The following is a 22,012-nucleotide window of genomic DNA, read 5'->3' as shown; positions in this document are numbered from 1 at the left end:
CTGCTATTTTCAGTGGGACACATACACACACATTCCTCATTATAAAAAAATACTGTGACCAATATTTGAAAGCAAGACTACCAATAAGGAACACGAGATCTTCCCATTTCTAACATTATGTTATTCACACACTGGAACAACGTCTTAACACGTTCACCCTGTCCACGTGTACCTGTGCACACACCCACCTGAGAGCATTGAGAAGACCTTCTACACTGTTAGGAGGTTGGTCCTTAAGAACCTTGATACAGCCTTTCATCTAAGTAGAAAACGAAACAGAAAAGGGGAAACATTTAGTTTTCATCTAACATTCATTCTCAAAACAGTTAATACTTAAACCAGCTCCACACCTATGGCACTCATGAGAAATTACACACTAGAAATGTCAAAACAATTATTCTTAGAATAGGGGGAAAGAATCTACCCAAGTGTCATTTTCAGTTTGTCAATCAAAACTTTTTGGAAACCAAATCAGATGAACAGAACATACCAAACACATAATGAGAAAACTAAGGGTTTACTAAAGTAGGACTTTCTGGAAAAGGTGTTGAGTAGCCTTTTAAAGGATGGAATGGACACCCTAGTAAGAAAAAGAGGCATCCTCCAGGTAGATGAACCCAATAAAAAAAGTAAGAAAGCTCATCACATGCAGAGGGCTAAGGTGAATCGCACAGGGCAGTTCACAGAGGGCCTCAAAAGCCAGGAGGACTCAGGAGGAACTGATGGGGATAGCAGCAGAGACTTGTCACAGGCTTCACAGAAAGCGAACAACTCGATGAAAATGACCCACAAGGAAGATGAGCCTGGTTCCTGTGAGAAAGCATAGCATGGCAGAAACACCACAGGCTTTGAAAGCCATGGAGACGTGGGTTCAAAATCCAGGTACCGTTCACTGCTGCTGCTGCTGCTAAGTCACTTCAGTCGTGTCCGACTCTGTGTGACCCCATACCGTTCACTGGCAATTACATTAAGAAATTTCCCTAAACTTTCTTTCTCTATTAATACAGGGGAAATAACACCTACATCCTAAGAGTATTTTCAAAGTTAAATGAGAGAGCAAATGTTGAAATTCCTGGGACACAATAATGACTCAAAAAATGTTGATTTCTTTTTACATAGGACAGATGAAGACAAGAAGACTGATTAATCATCAGTTCTCTATACATGAAATGCCAAGAGTCTGTCAAAGGGTAACTGAAAGACAATTCTCAGTAAACACTGGTTAAAATTCTCATGAACCAGATGTGAGAGTGAGGGGAGAAATTACGAAGTAGAGAAACTGAGGCTACAACCACAAATTACGATGACTGGGAGGAGGAGGGACAGTATATAGTCTTCAGCTTTCTTCACTGGGGCACCTCTATTGGCTTTTAATATATACTTGAAAGTAAATCTTTTGTTTAAAAATGGCATTCAGTCAAAGGAAGAAAGGATACAATAAAAAGATTTTTTTGTTTCATTATTTATTTACATATATTGCCAAATATGTGGAAGTACCACGTTATGAATGAGGCTTCCCCACAAGGAGATACTCTAAAACAGTGCAGTTACCTTCAGTCATTCTATTCCACCTGTATGTGGGCTATAAGAAATACCATGAGAGAAGAGAAAACCAAAATACACCATTATCACAAACTATAAAACTAAATTTTGAGACAGAGTGTAGCCGGCCAGCTCTTTAAATAAAAGTCTATGGTTTCCACTTATGTTTGAAATTACTGGGAATTACATAAAAAACAAATACAACTTACATCAATTTTTGAAGTTTTGGCAAATGCTCCCACTGGATGCACGTGGTCATAGAGTATTATGACGCCCACCATTACCCTCAAGCAGAATGACACCGTCTCTTCATTTGTAAATCTGCTTCTGTATTCCCTGGAGGGTAGGAAACACAAAGGTGGGTGAGGCCCATCACAGACTCAAGAGCTGGCTGATGCTCAGTTACATCCTGTTGATGTATAAAAGGGACGCTGAGACTACACCCTCACCTTCTCTGCAACGAGATTCCCAGAGAAATAAGGGGGCGGAACAGTTATCACTTATACATCCTGGTCTCATATGCATGTTGGTATCTTGCCCCTTCTGCTCAGCAGAGATCAGACAATTTTAGAGAGATTAAAAATAGCCCCAAAGTAAAAGTTTGGGGATGGGTGCTTTGAAAGGCTGTCATCTCAATGTGATGAGAAAAGCCACTAGCTTAATAGAGAAAGTATTGGCATTTACAGACGTTAACTTCATCTATACATATTACTGTATTGCAGGCTTTTAATATTCTAAAATTCAATCATAGTCTTCTCTCAAATGGGAAAAAGGAAACAGCACTTTTTGTCTACGAGGAGGGCAGTATGGCATAGCAGAAAGAGTCCAGACCACAGTGGAGACACCCAAGCACGTGTGTGAGGTCAATCACCGTGCACAAGCCTCTTCACTCCCCAGGACCCTGCTCCAAATGTACTTTGTACATTTAACCAGAACCTACATTAAGCTGTGTAATTATTTTAATTTTGTTTATTACATACTTGGGATATATTTAATTCCACCTTCCAAATATAACATATTCATATCTTTGTCAATCATTTCAACAGGACTGTTAAAGTGAAAAAGATCAGCAAATACTCACGGTGTTTCAAGCATGACTCTGCACACACTAGCCATGGTGCTTAGACAATCTGTGGTATTTTCTATTGGTAAATTTTTATTCTGTAAAAGTGTACAGAGAACAAAAGAGTGATGAACAGCTATTACTTAAGAAAAATTTAAAACCTAGCATAACATGAAAAATTATCAACTTTAAAATCTGATTCCTCCTCTAAATTTTGTTTTAAAAAATGCACTAGAAAAAAAAATGCACTGGATTCTAGGTACTGTTCTAAGCTCTGAGGACACAGCTAGGAGCAAGACAGCTGAGATCCTCCCATCTCTCAAGAAGCCCTTATATTTGAGAGCTGGGCGGGAACAGCCATGACATGCAGATGAGGCCCCAAGAGACACGCGACACGTGGATTTGATCCTAAGGGCCCTAAGAAGTCGATTGGAGACCTTTCCCCCCTCCAAAAGCTATTTATTTTTAATTGAAGGAAAACTGTTTCACAATATTGTTGGCCTCTGCCATAGGTATACATGTGCCCCCTCCCTCTTTAACTTCCCAAACTGGAAACCTTTTACGCAGAGAAGAAGGGAACGTGATTTGGGTCTTAAGAAGACTACTTGGCTACACTCAGGAGACAGGCCCAGTGGGTCAGAGCATGGATGCAGAAATCCAGGTAGGAAGAGGTGGGGTGCTCCAGAGAGGTAGCTCGAGGTAGTAAAGGGTCAAGTCTCAGACTCAGGGTACACTTTAATAAGAAGACTGCCTTGTCTGATGGAGTGGATGTAGGGGTGAGATAAAGAAAGGAACTGGCAATGAAAACTCTTAAGTTATCTGCTTGTACAGTGTCAAGACCTCACTGTGGTCAGCAGACCACGGGGGTGTCGACTATCCATCCTAAGGGTGACTGCCGATAGGCGGCAGGTGTGTACACGTGGGTCTCAGGGGAGAGGACCAGACTCAGTGCATCTATCAAGCTTAGAGGGTCTGCAGTGGACTCACCGAGCCCATCCTATCTGGACACAGGCTGAAGAGGAATGCACAAAGCGTAACTTCCTAGGCAATGCCTACCTCTGATACAAACTTCGTTGTAGCATCACTTAAGGTTTTCAGCATTGGGGTTGCCTCAGCATAAAACAAAGACATTCGATTTGCCAATTCATTATTTACTTCATTTTCTCCTTCTGCCTGTGTGGAAAATAAGGACACTTAATATCAGCTCCTAAGTTATTAAAATAATATTATAAACGGACCTAGGCAAGGTGCCTAGCTAGTGCTTGCTAATCTATTAATAATAAATATGCTTACATTCTAGACCCTCAAATGTACACACTTACATTACCTTTAACAAGAAAAAGATTAAAATATAAAGAAATTTTTTTTCAAGATTAACTTCTTTAAAAATATTTTAAATGATATTAAGCCATTAAATGAAACTTGAATGGGCTGCCTGCTGTATACAAGAGACCATCTAAATGCCACAGAGGACAGAAAGATGACTATGACATCACACCCTATTAGGAGCAAGCAAGTATCCACATAGCTTATCTTAGCAACATGCTAAGAGATGAGGAATAAAGTGGGGGATGAGTAGAGGACTAAGACTGGGAGGAACTAAAACGGATGCATGGAAGGTCTAGGCTTTGGCACATGATGAGCAGGTACACAGGGCATTTCAACCAGTCAGGGGGCAGAGCATGCTTTCAAATGACTTGGCAAAGTGTAAATTCAAATAGGTCAGTGTAATAAGGGACAGCAATCAGTGAAAGGACACTGGAAGGGAAAGCTGGGGTCAGACTAAATCTTAGCTTCAGGTCATATTTTTCTTCTGTAGGTAATGGGAAGCCACTTAGCGTTAGAAGAAAGGAGTAACAATTAAGCCAATCTTCAAAATAAAGTTAACTATTGATGGCAGACTGTACCAAAAAGAAAGAGATAGATTATTTGCCAGAAAATAAGTTCTGCAGCTACAGAACAGTTGCCAAAAACAGTGGGAATTAGGCTCTCAACTGGGACAGCAGTACTAAGAGATGGGAAGGGGGGCAGTGAAGAATCTGAGAAAAATGGCACTTGACAGCGACTGAACTGACCTATAATTATTGAGAGCAAAAGGCTCTGCAAAGATGATTTCAGGGCCTTTGGTCTTGAATGATGGCAGGAGGGCCCTAACAGAAAAGTGGGTCATTTTATTTACTTTATTTTACATAGTGAGTATGAGAAAGACAGACAGTAAGGTCAGCCTCACAGAATAAACTGGCTTATGCAAAACCAAACAAATACATGTAACAGATGATTCATTAAAAGAAATCTTTCTTTTGATCCAGGCCTGTCTTAAGAGCAAGGACTTCATAAAATATTTACTCAATGGTCTCCTTTGGTTTTCTTTTTAAACTGGAAGACAATTGCTTTACAGTATTGTGGGGGTCTCTGATGATCCTTTCAGGTTTTTTTTTAACCTTTTATGCCACTTAACACTCCTCACAAACTTACATAGTATTTCTTCATTAAACTATCTACTTGAGGCCAGGGATGATCCTAGAAATTTTCTCTGCTTTTCATACAAATTAGCACAGTATTGGTCCACAAAATATCTAGAGAAAAAGATAGTATTTTTCTCACACTTAAGGTTGGCATTTGATGTCTAGGAGAAAAGAGTATTAAACAGCTTAAAACGAGACGTCGAGAGGCTAACAAGCCAGAAGAGATGCTATGCTAGCCGAGCAACAGGCTCAGAGCCATCTTCTCACACAGCGGTGTCAGACACAGACGTGCTTGGGGTCCAAGACCCCGCTCCCCTTCCTGCCAGGATTAGTGCTATTCCTATCCCGGGTCAACCTCTCCCCAAGAGTCTTCCAATCTAAGAACATGGGGACGAATAACTCATAACCACTAACTCATGAAACTCTTCTGCAGTTAAAACGAGAAAACAAAGAGAAATTTTCTATCAATGTTATACAGACAAAAAGCAGTTTTACTGAAGTAGCTGTGGAACAAAGAACCACGCAGAAAAATAAGTGAATACCATATGGCTTGCTACATTTTGCTCTTTCTTCCCACAGCTGTGGATGCCTGTAATTATTAACTTTACTACTATCTTTAGCTTTATCTGAATGAATAAGTGAATGAATAAAAGACTAAACTGAACAAATCGAGATCTGAATTATTAGTATTATGCCATAATTCAAGCTTCAACTTACTGGAACATTATTAATCCTCATGCGACTCAATGTTCTTCTGTAATAGCTGAAGTCATTCTGTATGGCAGGATTTGTCATCTAAAGAAAACATTTATAAAAGAAAAAGTTATTTACTAAAGGATAGTATAAAAATTAAATAAAGTATCTACTAGAGTTGTAATTAGTTAATTTACATTATCGAATTTGTAATACCACTTTAAGAACTAAACCCGTTACCATCCAAGATGATGACCTGCACTTAAATTATGTAACACTGTGCTTACGCACTGATTTGCTAACTGTCTCATGATGGACACAGAACACTGTGCACACTGGTTTTCAGTCAGTCAGTACACTGTCCTTTCTTCTCATTAATTTCAGGTAACATATGAAAAGGCTGCTCACCAAAAATGGTATTACCAAATAGACAAAAACAAAAAGGAATGTGTACCCACTCATTGTGGGTTATTACAATTAATATACAGGGCAGTCATCAAACAGACTAAAATTTTTATAAACAAACCATCTGTGCTCAAAGTATGACTAAAGGAGAATAGCTGTCTATGATGTAATGTTTATAAAATGCTGGAGTTGGGAATCCAGCTCTTCCGTTTTCTAAACAAGTTACATGAGGTGCTGGCAAGTCAGAGGACCTGCCTCATCGTTTGTTACTATGATAGAGCCTAACGTGGAATTAAGGTCTCCTGATACGGAATTTAATGCTTCTTTCTTTAAATGCACTCCTAGCAAAAATGATGTTAATAAGTAGATGCAGGCAAGGGGAGGGTATGAGAAAGACGACAAGGGAAGAAAGGAAAGAAGGAGAGGGGGAGGAGAGACAAAGAAAAATCAACATTTTTATATATTAATAGAAGAATGCTGGGAAAAAAACTGGGGATGAGCAGAAAAGAAAAATATTAGAAGATGTCAATATTGTTGTTTCAGAGATACTTTTTAAAATGAAGCTAAATGAAAACTGAATATTGAGCAATTTGTTGTTTGCTATGCTACACCAAAAAGCCTGCATAATTTTTAAATCCAGCTTTCCACTTTTGCTTAGGAACAGCAGACATCATTCCACCACATTTTAATAAGGGCTCCAGGCATTTCCTCCTAGTACTCATTGAAAGACGCATGATTTTCTTCTATAACAAGGAGGACCAGCAGGACAATCCTACCTTAAGTTCATCAAACCGGAGTGTAAAATGAAGAATTTCTGCGAACTGTTTAGCAAGAGCCTGCTCTCGCTCTAGATGCTGGGTGGGAGAATACGGGGTACTTGTCAAGGCTCCCAGAAGACCTCTTAACGCTGCTTCTAAAGAACAAAACATGAAGATGTTGTTTGTATCTATTTATTAAAAAGCAAGCATTTTTAAAATGTTTTGATTTCAATTTCCATAAAAATAAGGTTTCTTTAAAAGCTAGGTTATCTAAACATAACACTCAAACTGAGTACTGTTTACTAGAATAGAAACTCTGAAGTGACTAACTCAATTTCTGTAAACCCAAATTCAGAATCATGAAGAATGTGAATCTGAATGAAATACCAGGATCAAAGGACAAATCTTACATTATATTCACATTCTACACAGTGTTGATTTTTATGAAATGGTAACTGTGACTATGTCTTTTTTGGTGAAACTATGGTCAGTCATATCTGTATGTGGGTATGAATGAATTACCAACTTCACATACTTTGTGCTGTTTATTTATAAATACAAACTATCTTCTTTCAGCTATGAAAAGAAGCCAAATATGTGATTTAATAATTAGCTTCCTGAGTGTTGTACAGCTTCCTGTCTCAGGGCCATAATACAAAAATTCTAATTCATTACACAAATAAAATTGTCCCTTGAAACAACTGCTACTTTTGGAATGCCAGACTAATATTGTGTTTAAAAATGGAAATACTAAAAAATATATATATATATACATATTATATATATATATATATATAAATACTGATTTCATTTCAAAAAAATCCCAGAAATCAAACGAATACTGTTACATACTACAGAATCATACAAGGCTAGATTCTATTCAGAGAAAACAAAGTTTATAGAGTTAGATGGTGGTCTGCCATTTGTGAATAAATGCTAGATTAATCAAGATTATTTATTAATGAAAACAAGTTTATCTCACATCATCAACTTTTAAAAAACTGAAAAATTACCAACTCTACCATTTATTTTTTTTATTTGATCTACCCAATTATGAACTAATACCCATACTTGTGTACTTAACCTAGTCTGTCATTTAACTCTCACTGTCAACTATGACATGGGCATTACAGATGGATAAACTGAGTTTCAAAGAGGTCAGACTCCCAAGGGTATATTTCATAAGTGCCAAGTGCTTCTGACTTCACAGCCCTATTATTTCCACCATAATAAGCTGTTTCTCATATAAAATGACATTCTAACTAGCCTTCCATAATCTTATAAAATATTAAATTATTGATTAGTACCAATAGTAAGTACCCTTTATGCATCTATTATGTGCCAGGTACTGAGCTAGACACTATTTGTAATCCACACAGTACCTTCAAATGATAGTTATCATCCTTTTTTAATAGTAAGTTAAAAAATATACTGATGGTCTAATACATGTCAGGCACTGGGTACAACGATGAAGATGGACACACCCTATGCTCACACAGAGACTAATTACACAGAGAGAAGACAGACAACTTACTACAGCTGGGATATGTACTGAGAAGGGTATGGTACTGTGGAAAGGTGTGAAAATGGAGCTTCACCCAGCTGCAGACTCAGGGAAAGACCTGACTGAGTACATGACACCTGGACCGAGACTGGACTGCATGCTAAGGATGAGCAGGAGTCTGTAGACAGACAGGCAGGGAGCCCAACCCTGAGCTGAGAGGGGCACGACTGAGTAGAGAAACTGCAGGACAACAATGCAGGTGGAACAGAGAGGCAAGGAGGGGAGGAACCCAGGACTAAAACCATATGCACATCATCTGTGTGCCACACGAAGCACCCTGGCCCAACTTAGCATCCCTAGAGAAACTAAGCTGGGTAGTGACTTCATCAGGTTAGCATTTAAACTCCACTTCGGACTTCCCTAGTGGTCCAGTGGTTAAGAATCTGCCTGACAATGCAAGGGACTCCGGTTCAATCCCTGGTCCAGGAAGATTCCACATGCTGCAGGCAACTAAGCCTGTGAGCCACAACTACTGAGCCCATAAGCCACAGCTATTGAGCCTGGGTACACAGAGCCTGTGCTCCACAAGAGAAGCCACCGCAACAAGAAGCCCTAGGCACTGCAACTAGAGAAAGCTCTCAAGCAGGACCAAAGACCCAGCCAAAAATTAATAAAGAATTAAAAAATAAAAACTCAACTTCATCTGCAGCATGGAGAACGGAGTGTGGGAGTATAGATGACTTATCAAGTGGAGAAATAATGACAGATCAGGCCACAAAGTAGATCCAGAAGGGGGAACAAGGCCTGACTAGGAAGAGGAGGCCCCTTCAGAGAGACCAGAGCCATATATTCTCTTACTGCCAGCCATCCACTATCAAAGACCAGTCTGAATCCTCAGGAGAGAACCCAAAGGATAGAGACTGCAGGGGATCTGAAAGAGCCAAGAGAGATAACCACCATTATTGTGCACTTCAGAACCTTCTGAACAGGTTTTGGTGAATTTAGCCCACTGAAGAGGAGTCAACGTGCTGGACAGACTCATTCACTATAATCTCTGGAGGTGGCCGCTGTCAGCCCCTGGAACAGGAGGAAGACTAAGCAGACACAAAGCAGTTTGTGTACTGTCTGGACACACAACCTTCTCTTAGACAGCTGCCTCAACTGGGAAGGCCTCTGACCAAAACAAGCAAATACAGGATGTTTCTTAGTCAGCAAGGTTAAACCATGTTGGCAAAGCTCAGGATCTTTCAAATTAGTCAAGTGGTCCCTCTCCTGGAGTCCAGCCCATGGCTGATCTGTAGTGCTCGAGCCAAGCAACCTTCTCTTTGAAATTCTGAAGGACCACACGCATCTTCACAGTTTGTGTGGTGCTCCGTGTGCTGTGTGCGGTGTTTACCCTCATCTCTGGCTCGACAGCGCGGGAGAGAAGAGACAACAGAGGTTACGTGCACTTAAAGCAGAGGGCTCAACTCACTGGAGGTCCAAGTAGGACACTGAAGCTCACAGAATTTAAATGATGGAGCCAAGAGCACACAGCTAATAACCACAAACACCAGAATTCAAACACAGGGCATTAGGCCTTGAAAGCCTAAAATCTATTATTATTGCTTCTCCTAAACATCTAACTAATATTTCATATATCAGACGCATGTATTCATTAATCCATCACTCGCTCACTCGTTCAACACTGAGTTCCTATCACACGCAAGCAAGGATATGCATCCTGTCAGCAAGGAAACTGGAAACATGAACCATGTTACCAGCCAAGAGATGAGGAGTAAACCACCAGATCTTAAATGTACTTTGTTCACACCTTTACAGAAGTCCTAGCCTATACAACGAAGGTTCAAGGCTTCCACGTGACAGAATGAAAAACCGAGAGCTTTTTGCTACTACCTGTGTTACTACAACCTCTGATGAGATGGAACACAGCACTTGTGCCAAAACACACACCACTCACCTGATGTAATTCCAGTAGTTAAAATATGAACGTGTAAACCTCCCTGGTTTGACCTATTTTATAATTATTCTTTTTTTTCAATTGGCAAATGCTAAGAGACCAATATGAACGTGAGAAGGATCTATGCAGCATCAAAAGCATTTAAACTTCAAAAGCAGCTGGGAACTAGCAATACACAAGAAAACTCTTATTTAAAGTAGCAGTGGTACTACTGAGAAGTAGAACTACTTACTTAAAGTAGTAGTGAAGACAACCAAGAGGAAAACACCTAGGCCCCCTGAGGTTACAAAGCTGTGGATTACATAAGATACTTGACTGAAAGAACTGACCGCTATGCTTGAGGAAAATAATTGATAATTCTTACTTCTATAAGAAAAGGACAATTTACGCAAACGCGTCTATCTCAACTATTACTTGTCTTTGCATTTGACAGCATGTACTGCATCTAAGGAAAAATAGCAATTCTCTTACTTTTTAAAAAATACAGACATTGGAAAAAAAAAACAAACAGGATTTCAACTTTGAAGCAGAGGTTGACACAATGGCCAAGCAGTTTACATAAAGACATAAAGAGAGCAAGACATAAAAACCAGGATGCAGTAGAGACCCACTGCAACTAGAAAGCACACACCTTAACTAATGGACACAGTCGCTTTGCCGTTTAGCTTTGCCAACTGAGAGGAAAGATCAATTGAACAGTTGTTGCCTGATCTACTGATTTTTCCAAAGCAACCAATTAAGACACATACACACAAAACACAAACAATTACCAATTTTAAAATGTGGGAATTAATTAGGAAGTTTTAAAAAACCACGTGGGCAAAACAAATTATATCTCGGGTCTAAATTTAGCTTATAAGCCCCCAAATGGTATCACCAACTCAATGGAGGTGAGTATGAGCAAACTCCAGGAGATGGTGATGTATAGGGAAGCCTGGCATGCTGCAGTCCATGAGGTCACAAAGAGTTGGACAAGACTGAGCAACTGAACAACCGTCTTCTATCTTACAGTACTAGCTTTCTTATTAAATTGTATGTACTCATTTAGGATATATAACATATTTATATGATTCAAAAAGTAAAACTATATAAACACATGTAAAAAGCTTAAACTGAAATACTTCAAACTTCTGACACAATCTACACCGGTTCCCACCCCATGCTCCCAACTTCACAAAGTAAGAGCTCTTCCAATTTACACAAGCAGCTAAATGGCTAAATCTTACCTGGTGTCTCTTCCTTCTTCAAGAAAAAGAACTCCAATTCTACTTATTCACTGTATTAAAGGCACAATTCTGATCTTGGAATAATTTTTCCCATACAAGGGAAAAAGCATACCGTTCTGAATTCTTTTTACTTAATAACTCCCTCAGTAACTTCACTTATACCATTAGCTTCCTAGTTCTCATCGTGTTGAGTTTTAGGTACATGGATTTGCATGGATTTGATTAATCTTAGGAACACAAAAATCTAAATCACTGAGGAGACTGAGAATTAGTTGCCACACATGGGAAAGGATTTGCTCCAGAGCTGGAAAGGAATTCTACCAGCAGTTCTCACAATAGAACACGTTAGGCTGCAAAAAATTGGAAATCTTCTTATAGAAGTTTTAATTTGTTGAGGAAAATGGTCTAAATAACTTAAAAGACCTAGCTGAACAGGAAGACAGCAACATTAAGCTATAATCTTATAGTCTACCAAGCTGCTTTACCTATGAGACATATACATTTAGCAGTGTGAACATGAAATCTTGTAAATAGCTTCCAGTATCAATAATCTCCTTTTTCACTGAGGAAGTCATAATGATAAAACTTTCCACTTACCTAACCTCTGAGAAAATTCGTAAAATTTCTTTAATTTGCCTACTAGTGGAACAACTGCACCCCATGCCTTCTCTTGTAACTTCTCGTCTGCTGGATGCTGGATTGCCTTCAAAATCCAAAGAATAAAAATAATCAAGATTTATTTAAAAATCATAACAGTATTATTTTTACATTAAAATACAGGTTTTGGCAAACACAGGAAGTCCTGGTATAGTCTATGACACTCAGTATAATGGATCTAGGAGAGCTGAAACTGGCCTTCTCAACTCCAAGGGTACTTTAAACCTAGTATAATAGTTTTCATCACCCTTGCAATGGATATGGATAGAAGAGATTAAACAAATGACACAATGTATGTTTGTCAGGTATATTATGTCTTGATACCTGTTAGAATCTAAAATTTAGACTCTCAAATTTAGAACCAAATAAAGATACCATTTTATATTTTTTCCCATATCACAGACAAGCTTTCTTAGAAATTCTTTAAGAACTGTTTTAGTGGATAAAAGGAACAAAAAAGGAAGGTGATAAATGAAATAAGACCCAATTCTGGGGAAAAGGCTAATACACTCTCAATAATTCAAATTCCAAGGTCCAACCTAGCTTTAAAAAAGCTATCAAACACTGAAGAACCTAAATCAACCTGAAAAATATGATTTAGAAATTGTTACTTATCCCTTCCCTATAACTAAAATCCTATTCTGGAATCTAAATTTTTTAGGTTTTCTTGAAGAAGGTGAAAAAGTTTCAAATGTGAAAGAGGAGAAAATAAAACATAATATAGAGACTCTATTGTAAATATGAATATGCACTTTCTCTGCCCAGTCTTCCAAGTTATTGAGCAATCATTTGTAAGTACAGAGGGCTATTCCCAAAGAAATGTATATTATTGATTTCCTCTTTCTCTTGCTCACAGATGCTTTTCTTCACCTTTTTTCCATAACCTGGTCTGCTTTTTCTAACATCTTCACATGAGCTAAACATTCCATCTGAAAGGTGAAGCGCCTGTTTACATCATCATCAGAAGACAATGGTACATTCAGATTTTCCCAAGACACTAGTACTCTGACTCCATCCATATAAAACCAGAAAGAAACAAAACGGAAACTTGACAGATTTAGAAGATGCTTCAGATAAATTAGCGACAAGCTAAATAAGTGGGCTGTATACACTGTTTAAACAAATTGCTTTATAAATAAGTTTGTCATTATATTCAATCTTTTTTACATAAACAAATAGGAGTCTGAAATGAATCTCTTATGTGACTATTTAGAAATAATGTTATGTTAAAGAAAACTGGACTTTACAACATGTAACAATCCTTATTTCACATTATGTTAATATGACTATTTCAAAGGGACTGTGATATTATTCTGATGTGCACGAAACAATCCTTTTAGCCTTTAAGCCAAATCTCAATGGTTTTATATCAAGTAGTAAAAACTTGTTCATTTTATTATTTGGGGAATAAGCAAACAGATAAAAATTTAAAATTTATTTCTTCTCTTCAGAAGCCTATCCAATCTCTCTTGCAAGGATTTAAACACGATTTTCTAAATACCAACTCATTCTCATAATATTAAAATGCTCCAGCAAATGTCACCCACTGTCAAGACTGAACAGAATTAACTATTTCCCTGGGTGTGCCTTGCATGGATTTAAAACCGAAGACACTGGCTGCTCTTTTATGACAACTGTTTTTGGTTCACCTTATACTTGTGACTCTCCTCTCAGAGCAGTTCCACTGCTGTTAGATAACATTTTTGACACAGCACCTATATCATAGTCCAATGTGGAAAAGGGCACTTGGTGAGATGACAAGTCTTTTTTAAAAAAAAGTGATGGCCACCATTAAAAAAAATAACATGCAAAGTGCTATGGCAAAAGAGTACAGGGAAGCAGATTACTGGGATTTGAAGGCAGGCTAGGAACTGAGCAGGAAAAGAAAAAAAGAAGTGCCCGGTTCCTGACAAAGACAAAGGCAAGGAACTGTACATGTGTAAGACATTAGGGAAACAAGCCGTCCAGTGTAGGAGAGGTAAGAAGAGCAGAAGCGGGCGAGGCTGTCAGGGAGGAGGCATTATAACTCTTATTTTCAAAGATGTTAAAATGTTTGATGCATCAAAACATTAGCAGCAAGTTCTTATTTCCCTCTCTAGTGGTTTATTCTAGAGAATAAGCTGTATTTAATAGATTCTTTTTTAAAAAAATTATCTTCTTTATTGATTTGACTGCGTTGGGTGTTAGTTGCAGCACACGGGATCTTTGCTCTTAGCTGTGGCATGTGGGATCCAGTTCCCTGACCAGGGATCATACGCAGGCCCCCTGCACTGGAAGCACGGAGTTTTAGCCACTGATCACCAGGGAAGTCCCTAGATTCTGTCTTAAATCAAATTTTATTCACCTTTAGAGTCGTGTTTAATAAAGTGCTACTTAAACAAATACATATATATATATATATATATAATTCACCTCATTAGCATAGTAATATCAGTAAACTCTCAGTCTATGTTCTATGTGTCAGTTTCTATGTGTCTCTTCTGATAGATTATCTAACTTTATCCTCAAAACAACTCTATGAATTGTTTCCAAATTTTTGCTATGATGAATAAGTCAGCCATAAAGATTTTTACATTTATCTCCCCCTTGAATGATAGCCTTCTTGAGAGTATTTTCTAAAATTAAATATCTGACAGAAGAGTACAGATAATTTTATAGATCTGATTTTACACCTTGTCAAACTGACCTCCAAAAAGATAATGATTCTACAATGCCACTTGCATTGATTAAGACTGTTTCTTTAAAAAGAAACAAAAAAAACCCATTTCTTCATAAACCAACCTCCATTAAACACTCTGTTATTCTATTACGTTTTCTCAAAAGGTAGAATGGTTGTTCTACTAAGTCAATAAAGTCTTCACACTGACCTATGACAGTTTCAGTAGTCACATTTGTTCTTTTACATTAGATTTATACTCAGCTTTGATATGTTTCAGTTCAGTTCAGTCACTCAGTTGTGTCCAACTCTTTGCGACTCCATGAATCGCAGCACGCCAGGCCTCCCTGTCCATCACCAACTACCAGAGTTCACTCAGACCCACGTCCATCGAGTCGGTGATGCCATCCAGCCATCTCATCCTCTGTCGTCCCCTTCTCCTCCTGCCCCCAATCCCTCCCAGCATCAGAGTCTTTTCCAATGAGTCAACTCTTCACATGAGGTGGCCAAAGTACTGGAGTTTCAGCTTTAGCATCAGTCCTTCCAAAGAAATCCCAGGGCTGATCTCTTTCAGAATGGACTGGTTGGATCTCCTTGCAGTCCAAGGGACTCTCAAGAGTCTTCTCCAACACCACAGTTCAAAAGCATCAATTCTTCGGTGCTCAGCTTTCTTCACAGTCCAACTCTCACATCCATACATGACCACTGGAAAAACCATAGCCTTGACTAGATGGACCTTTGTTTGGCAAAGTAATGTCTCTGCTTTTGAATATGCTATCTAGGTTGGTCATAATTTTCCTTCCAAGGAGTAAGCATCTTTTAATTTCATGGCTGCAGTCACCATCTGCAGTGATTTTGGAGCCCCAAAAAATAAAGTCTGTCACTGTTTCCACTGTTTCCCCATCTATTTCCCATGAAATGATGGAATCAGATGCCATGATGTTCGTTTTCTGAATGTTGAGCTTTAAGCCAACTTTTTCACTCTCGTCTTTCACTTTCATCAAGAGGCTTTTTAGTTCCTCTTCACTTTCTGCCATAAGGGTGGTGTCACCTGCATATCTGAGGTTATTGATATTTCTCCCGGCAATCTTGTTTATAAAACTTGAAATTCACAGAAATGGTTACATGCTTTCATTTACTGAAATCGTAAGGTTTTAACTCAAGCCAGGGATACTGGCAAGAGTAGTTTTCTTGCATTTATTCTTCAATAGTTACTAACTGCTTACCAAGCACTGTACTAGGTGCTGATAACACAAAAATAAGAAAGAAACCTTCCTCAAGCTAGAAGGCTGAAGAAATAGACATCATATATCAGTGATTTTTTTTTAAAAAAAAGTGGTGGCTACCGTTAAAAAAAAAAATGTGCAAAGTGCTATGGCAAAAGAGTACAGGGAAGCAGATTATTGGGATTTGAAGGAAGGATAGGAACTGAGCAGGAAAAGAAAAAAAGAAGTGCACGTTCCAGACAAGAACAAAGGCAAGGAATTATACATGTGCAAGACATTCGGGAAACAAACAGTCCAGTTGGGAGAGGTAAGAAGAAGAATAGAAGCAGAAGGTCAGGAAAAAAATGAAACAACAAAGTGTGAGCTATGCCTTCAAGAAACATAATGAGAAAAAAGAGACAGAAGGTTCAGAGGCCAGGGAGTTTCTTTGGGTAGTACAGGACACCCGAGTGTATGTGTGCATGCGTGAGGAAGAACTCAGTAAAAGAAAAAGATGCAATTAAGAGAAGGAAATTCAAAGAGAAAAGTTTCAGAGGAGGGTGGAGAACAAAGGTAGAGAAGTTAGTCTTAGTAAGAAGTAAGGACACAGCTTCTTCTGGGGGAAAAAAAAATAAAAGCAACAGAAAAAGAGATGGATGAAAACCTGGATAATTTCAGAGGTTTGGGAGAAGAAAGCTGAGGGAGACCACACCACACATTTACTCTCTGGTGGCGTCAGACACAGTTGACGGGGTCCAGATCACAAAGATGGTTTTGGTTTTCTCCTAGAAAGCTTAGGAGGAGCAGAAAGATAGACTGGCAGAACAGAAAAGCCATAGAATGCTTGATGGTCTCCCCTCCAAAAACAGTATGAACAGCACACCCATGGATACTGTAAATTTCAGGTATGAGAGTAAACCAAAGGAATTCTCTTTAATATATATAAATTATGTAGTTATAGAACCTTGTATTGTTTACCCTTATATCACTGCAACCACTTCTGAAATAATGCAAGTAATCTTCCTTTAAATAACTCTGACTATGGAAACAGACAACACAATACAGGAAACAATAAAGATTAAAAAGAGGGACAGGAATTTTCACCTCCCGTATTTCATGGCCAGCTCCTCTATACGACTGCAAGTCCTCCAGGATGCCTTCTGCATCTTTTAGAACCACATTCACCTGGTTATAAATTTCCTTCTCAGACTCTGTCGGCTGGGCATCTAAACAGCAGGAAAGCACAAGAAAATTTACAGTCATGATTTTTTTAAGTACATGTATAATAACTCAAGTATTAAATAATCCAATTTTCTAAAAAGTTGGTTTGACGTAACATTTTTTCCAATGCTAACTTCATACTTCTTAAAAAGACTAATCATTTTTCCATAGTTCTGCATTTGAATAACTAGCCTCAAGTTGGTAAATATCATAGAGAAGCAAGGAACACCAAACATTATTATTCAAGTTACAAATCATGACGTGTTATATTAAACAAATGAGAGTTGTAACTCAAAAATTTTAATTGTCAGTGTATACTCACTGTTTCTACCATACTCGCCACTAATAGTAATAACTGAAAATCCATGAATAGCCATCTATTTAACTCAACAGAAATGAAAGGCTAACTAATGTACCTGGCTCATCTACAGTTTAAGACATAAACTACTTTCCTATAAAGTTCACTTTAATGACAGAGTTTTGATATAAAAAATTAGAAACTAAGAAAAAAGACTTTAGTGGTTCTAAAAACCACTTTATACTCTGACCAGTGAACTTCTCTTCTGATGAACAAAAGGTGCAGATTACTATGCAGAGGAGTTTGAGTTATGAAAGGACTCCAGAATTACTAGGCTACTAAATACTAGATACTTTAAGATACAATATTTTCACTGAAATTTTGAACTATTAATGCAAAAACTGAGTTTCTATATACTTGGGACCGAGTGAGAAGAAAAATGAAGGAGGAATTATAAAAAGCATAGTTAGGAACACAAACATATGGGCACTTCCACCATGTGTGGCGTTAGCCACAAAACATAGGTTTTAATAGATGAGTAATTCTGGATTTCTCTGTTAAGGCCCGAGGTGACAAAAATCCTGTTTTTAATACCCTAGTCATTTGTTTTGCTAAGGATAAATCTTTTTTATTCAATACATTTGATTTTTGGTGGGGGGAAATGAGAGAAATGGATGTTCTGTGAGGAATCTGAGTTTTCATAAATCTTTCCCACTAGACTATATTCAAAGACTACAAACAAGGCAAAAAGCACTTAAAATAATAAACATTATGATTACCATAATGTTTTAGAGAGCAATTGTGGTGTCAGAATTCCTCCATGTTAAAATTTTCTCTTATACTCTGGAGGGTAGGGGAAGCAGACCAAATTTATAATATGAATTAAGAACATTTCTCATAAATATTATTTACCAATCATATACTACTAGAACCTAGACTTTTCTGCACATACTCCACCTTCCCATAAATACACAAAGATCTATTTATTCCTCTCCTTAAAAATTTTTTAAAAACTTAGTTCACACACAAAACTAGAAGTCCAGGTGCCTAAAACCTGGAACTTTACTTTGTGCTTAAGGCAAGTCATAATTCAATTTCCTTTATTAAACTTGCCAACTAGTCAAAAATATATCATTTATATTCTTAAATCAACAATTACAGTACCAAACTTTAATTTCAACATACTTAAGACAGTACTACAGCAACAGTAAGAGTAACATTCACATGCAAAGCCAACTTAAGAATTTGTGTTCCCAAGTCTGTTTCCTTGTTTTGAAACTCTCCTTTCAGAAGTCATGTATTTTTTTTTTTTAATGAAACTGCTATGACAAATTACACAAGAGGAATCGACTGAAAAATTTATAAGACTCTGTGTCCAAAGCTATAATGGTATTACCAGGAGCATTACTGATATTATAGCTAAATGATTTTTTAAAAATCAGAGTTTGTCATTTAGCGGTAATATTTTTTCATTTAGCCAGACCATATTCTCCAGTCATAATTAGACACACACTAAAAAAAAAGTACACTTCAGTTATAACTTTTTATACTTACACCAGAAGCAGCAGAGAAAAATTTTACATGCAAAAAACAGCAGTTTTATACTTTCCATATGAAACTATGAAACTACAGACATAACATCAATAGTAGACACGTATCATAATTTGAATTCATGAAGTGGGAATTCATGACAAAAGACAATATTTTGACTGTTATATATTAAAAGATATTTGTGAAGTTTGAAAACACTAAACTATGTATTTTGGGTGTGGTGACTAGCTGTTAACAGAAAAACATGACACTGAGAATTATATACAAAAGAAATATTATCAAGCAGATTTAAATAGACCTTGGAAGTGGTTAATCATTATTAAAGGTTTAATAAGTACCAAGAAATTTAAAAATAAAGGAGAAGATTCCAGTTTCCCTTAAGGGTGGAAAAATACCCAGCACCACACTGATTAAACATTTTTAGACTGTCACAGCAAAGTCACATTGATAATTTTGAAAGCTGCTGAAGACTGCTGCAGAAATGAAGACAGACAGAAAAGAGCAGACAGGTAAGCACTGCTTTACTGACAGCAAGTCATGCAAAAGGCGGAAATACTCGGGAGGGGAAAGGACTGCATAAAATAAGGCATTTTTCCCCAAAATGGGATCAACCAAGACTTGTCACTTTGATTTTTCATAGCAAAAAATGAAAAATTTAATTACTTGAGGAAAAACATATCACTTAGCCAATTAACAAAAGGACATTCATTTGATTGCAAAATGCTATCTACTACTGAGAGTAGGCATAGTGATTACTCATCAAGCTTAGTTTTAAAAGCTGTTCAAGGGAAATTAAAGCATGTTTCAGTTGCTCTTACTATTTGAGGGTAGAATTAATTATTTTAATAATTTCACACCAGTTCCCTACTGAAGAGTCATTGAAAATAACTGCTAAAATTGACGTTGTTATGGTACAGAGGCAAAGATGAGTTACAAAAGGAAAAAAATTTTAAGTCACATAAAAATTGTAACTGTGACATAAGAGGTCTTTCTGCTTTAATCTCATTCATTCACACAGTAAATATTTATAATCCCACTGAGGTAGGGTATGTACAGTACATCCCACTGTTCAGAACATAAACTTAGTACCTAGTAGATTTTCAATGATAAATAATTGTTGAATGAATGAGAAGGTACAGATTTATAAAAATGCCTCCAGCATGTGTTAAAGAAGGCTATTATGCATTTTTATATCTAAACAAAACAACCCTATATCATTTTAGAAAAATAAATATAAGAAAATGCCACCAGAAATTTCAAGTACAGGGCAAAAGCAACTGAAAATATATAAAAGGTAAAATGGAAAAACAAGAGACTAAGAGAGTGGGTACTATCAAATTATTTTTTGACTTGGGGGAGAGGGGGACAGGAAACACAAAAGACACAAGAATTCGAAGAAATGCATGACTAAGTGGAAAGGCTCTATAACAAAGAATTAGAGAAAGTAAGAGTCTATTTCTCACAAATAACCACCTATATTTACTCTTCTATTCGGTCTACCTGGAGTTACACAATCAAGGTTAACTAATGAATACTGAACTTCTGTGATCATGAAGCACCTTGCTAAGGCTGGGAAGGGACATAAAAATAAAAGTCCCTCTTCTCCCAAGAGACAACTGCGTGAACTAATACACATAGTAGTTACTCAGGCTAAAGATCTGTCATTAGAATGGGCTATAAATTAACAATGTCATTATAAAATAAGAAATTTCAAGAACTAGAAGAGGCTGTATAGGCCCCGATTCAGTGCTTTTAATGTGCTGTCATTAGCATAACTTGGCAAATTTTATGGGGCAACTCTGGACTCACATATTAATTAAACCACTATTCTTAAAATAAAATCATATAGGGATAATGTTTTAAGAAAAAGACCTTCTTTCTAGTACCTCGAGTAGATAATACGCTTCACTGAACACAGAATGTCATTTCATGCCTTAAGGCTTTTTTTAAAAAACATGTTCCTTTTTCTCCACAACATCCTGCACTAAATTATCATCAAACATTCTCATCACCCGTCACAATCCAACTCTAATATCACCGTCAGGAATTCTCTCATCATGTCCAATCCACTCATAGGTAAAGTTAATCCCTTTCCTGACCTATATACTTTGAATGATGTAAATAATTAGCTTGCATTTCTATCTATTCTACTGGATTGAGAACTCCCCAAAGGTGAGGGTTGTTTGTTAGTTATCTTGGCATCTCCAGTACCTACTGGCTCGCACACACGAGGCAAGCTGAAGCGAAACACTGTGTGTGTGCAAGCACATATATTAAGGGGTAGTGATGTACTGTAAAGACAGTCTTCATTTTGTAAAATATAGGGGTCCATTAAATCATAGTTCAAAATTACTAGAATAGTTCATTTTTATACAGCTTGATGCAAAATGCCAATGTATCTGTCTGTTTGGTACTGTTTCTATAGCTGCCCAACCATGGAGAACTAGGTAGGCTTAACTAATTAAAATGATGGTAAGAGTAAAGCTAAATTATTCTGGTAACCTAAACATTACAGTTTATCTAGAAATAAATAATGTATTAAACACTGTTTAATAACAGAGTATGACTTTAATCTCATCAACCTATGAACTGGCAAATCAACTGTGTTGGCAATTTTGAATCTGGTATAAAACAGTTAAAAAGAAAGGAAGTTTCAAGGGGTCACTACAGTAGCTGAATGATAAAATACACTTTTACAAATGCACATTTCCAAAAAGAAGATAAATATGCAGATGGATGAGAGGTAAAACTGATTAAGACAACTCTGATGTTAGATTCAAAAGAAAATATATTTACAAAATGTAACTA

General features: G+C 37.3%; 1 protein-coding gene across 12 annotated transcripts in view; it reads right to left on the bottom strand.

Moving 5' to 3' along the window:
• Nucleotides 1–22,012, bottom strand: part of CYRIB (CYFIP related Rac1 interactor B) — a 148,154-nt gene that overhangs the window by 8,002 nt on the left and 118,140 nt on the right. For all 12 annotated transcript variants that reach the window (XM_070802438.1, XM_070802440.1, XM_070802441.1 and 9 more), the window contains 8 exons: nucleotides 17,239–17,360; nucleotides 12,214–12,319; nucleotides 6,945–7,081; nucleotides 5,788–5,865; nucleotides 3,662–3,778; nucleotides 2,624–2,703; nucleotides 1,752–1,878; nucleotides 189–259 (listed from right to left, as the gene is read on the bottom strand). In XM_070802438.1, coding sequence (XP_070658539.1) covers nucleotides 189–259; nucleotides 1,752–1,878; nucleotides 2,624–2,703; nucleotides 3,662–3,778; nucleotides 5,788–5,865; nucleotides 6,945–7,081; nucleotides 12,214–12,319; nucleotides 17,239–17,360 — 838 coding nt within the window. The remainder of the gene's footprint in view (nucleotides 1–188; nucleotides 260–1,751; nucleotides 1,879–2,623; nucleotides 2,704–3,661; nucleotides 3,779–5,787; nucleotides 5,866–6,944; nucleotides 7,082–12,213; nucleotides 12,320–17,238; nucleotides 17,361–22,012) is intronic.

The sequence above is a fragment of the Bos indicus genome, chromosome 14, assembly GCF_029378745.1.
Source record: "Bos indicus isolate NIAB-ARS_2022 breed Sahiwal x Tharparkar chromosome 14, NIAB-ARS_B.indTharparkar_mat_pri_1.0, whole genome shotgun sequence".
Lineage (NCBI taxonomy): Eukaryota > Metazoa > Chordata > Mammalia > Artiodactyla > Bovidae > Bos > Bos indicus.
Note: the sequence above shows the minus strand (reverse complement) of the source record. Positions and strands in the feature narration are given on the sequence as shown.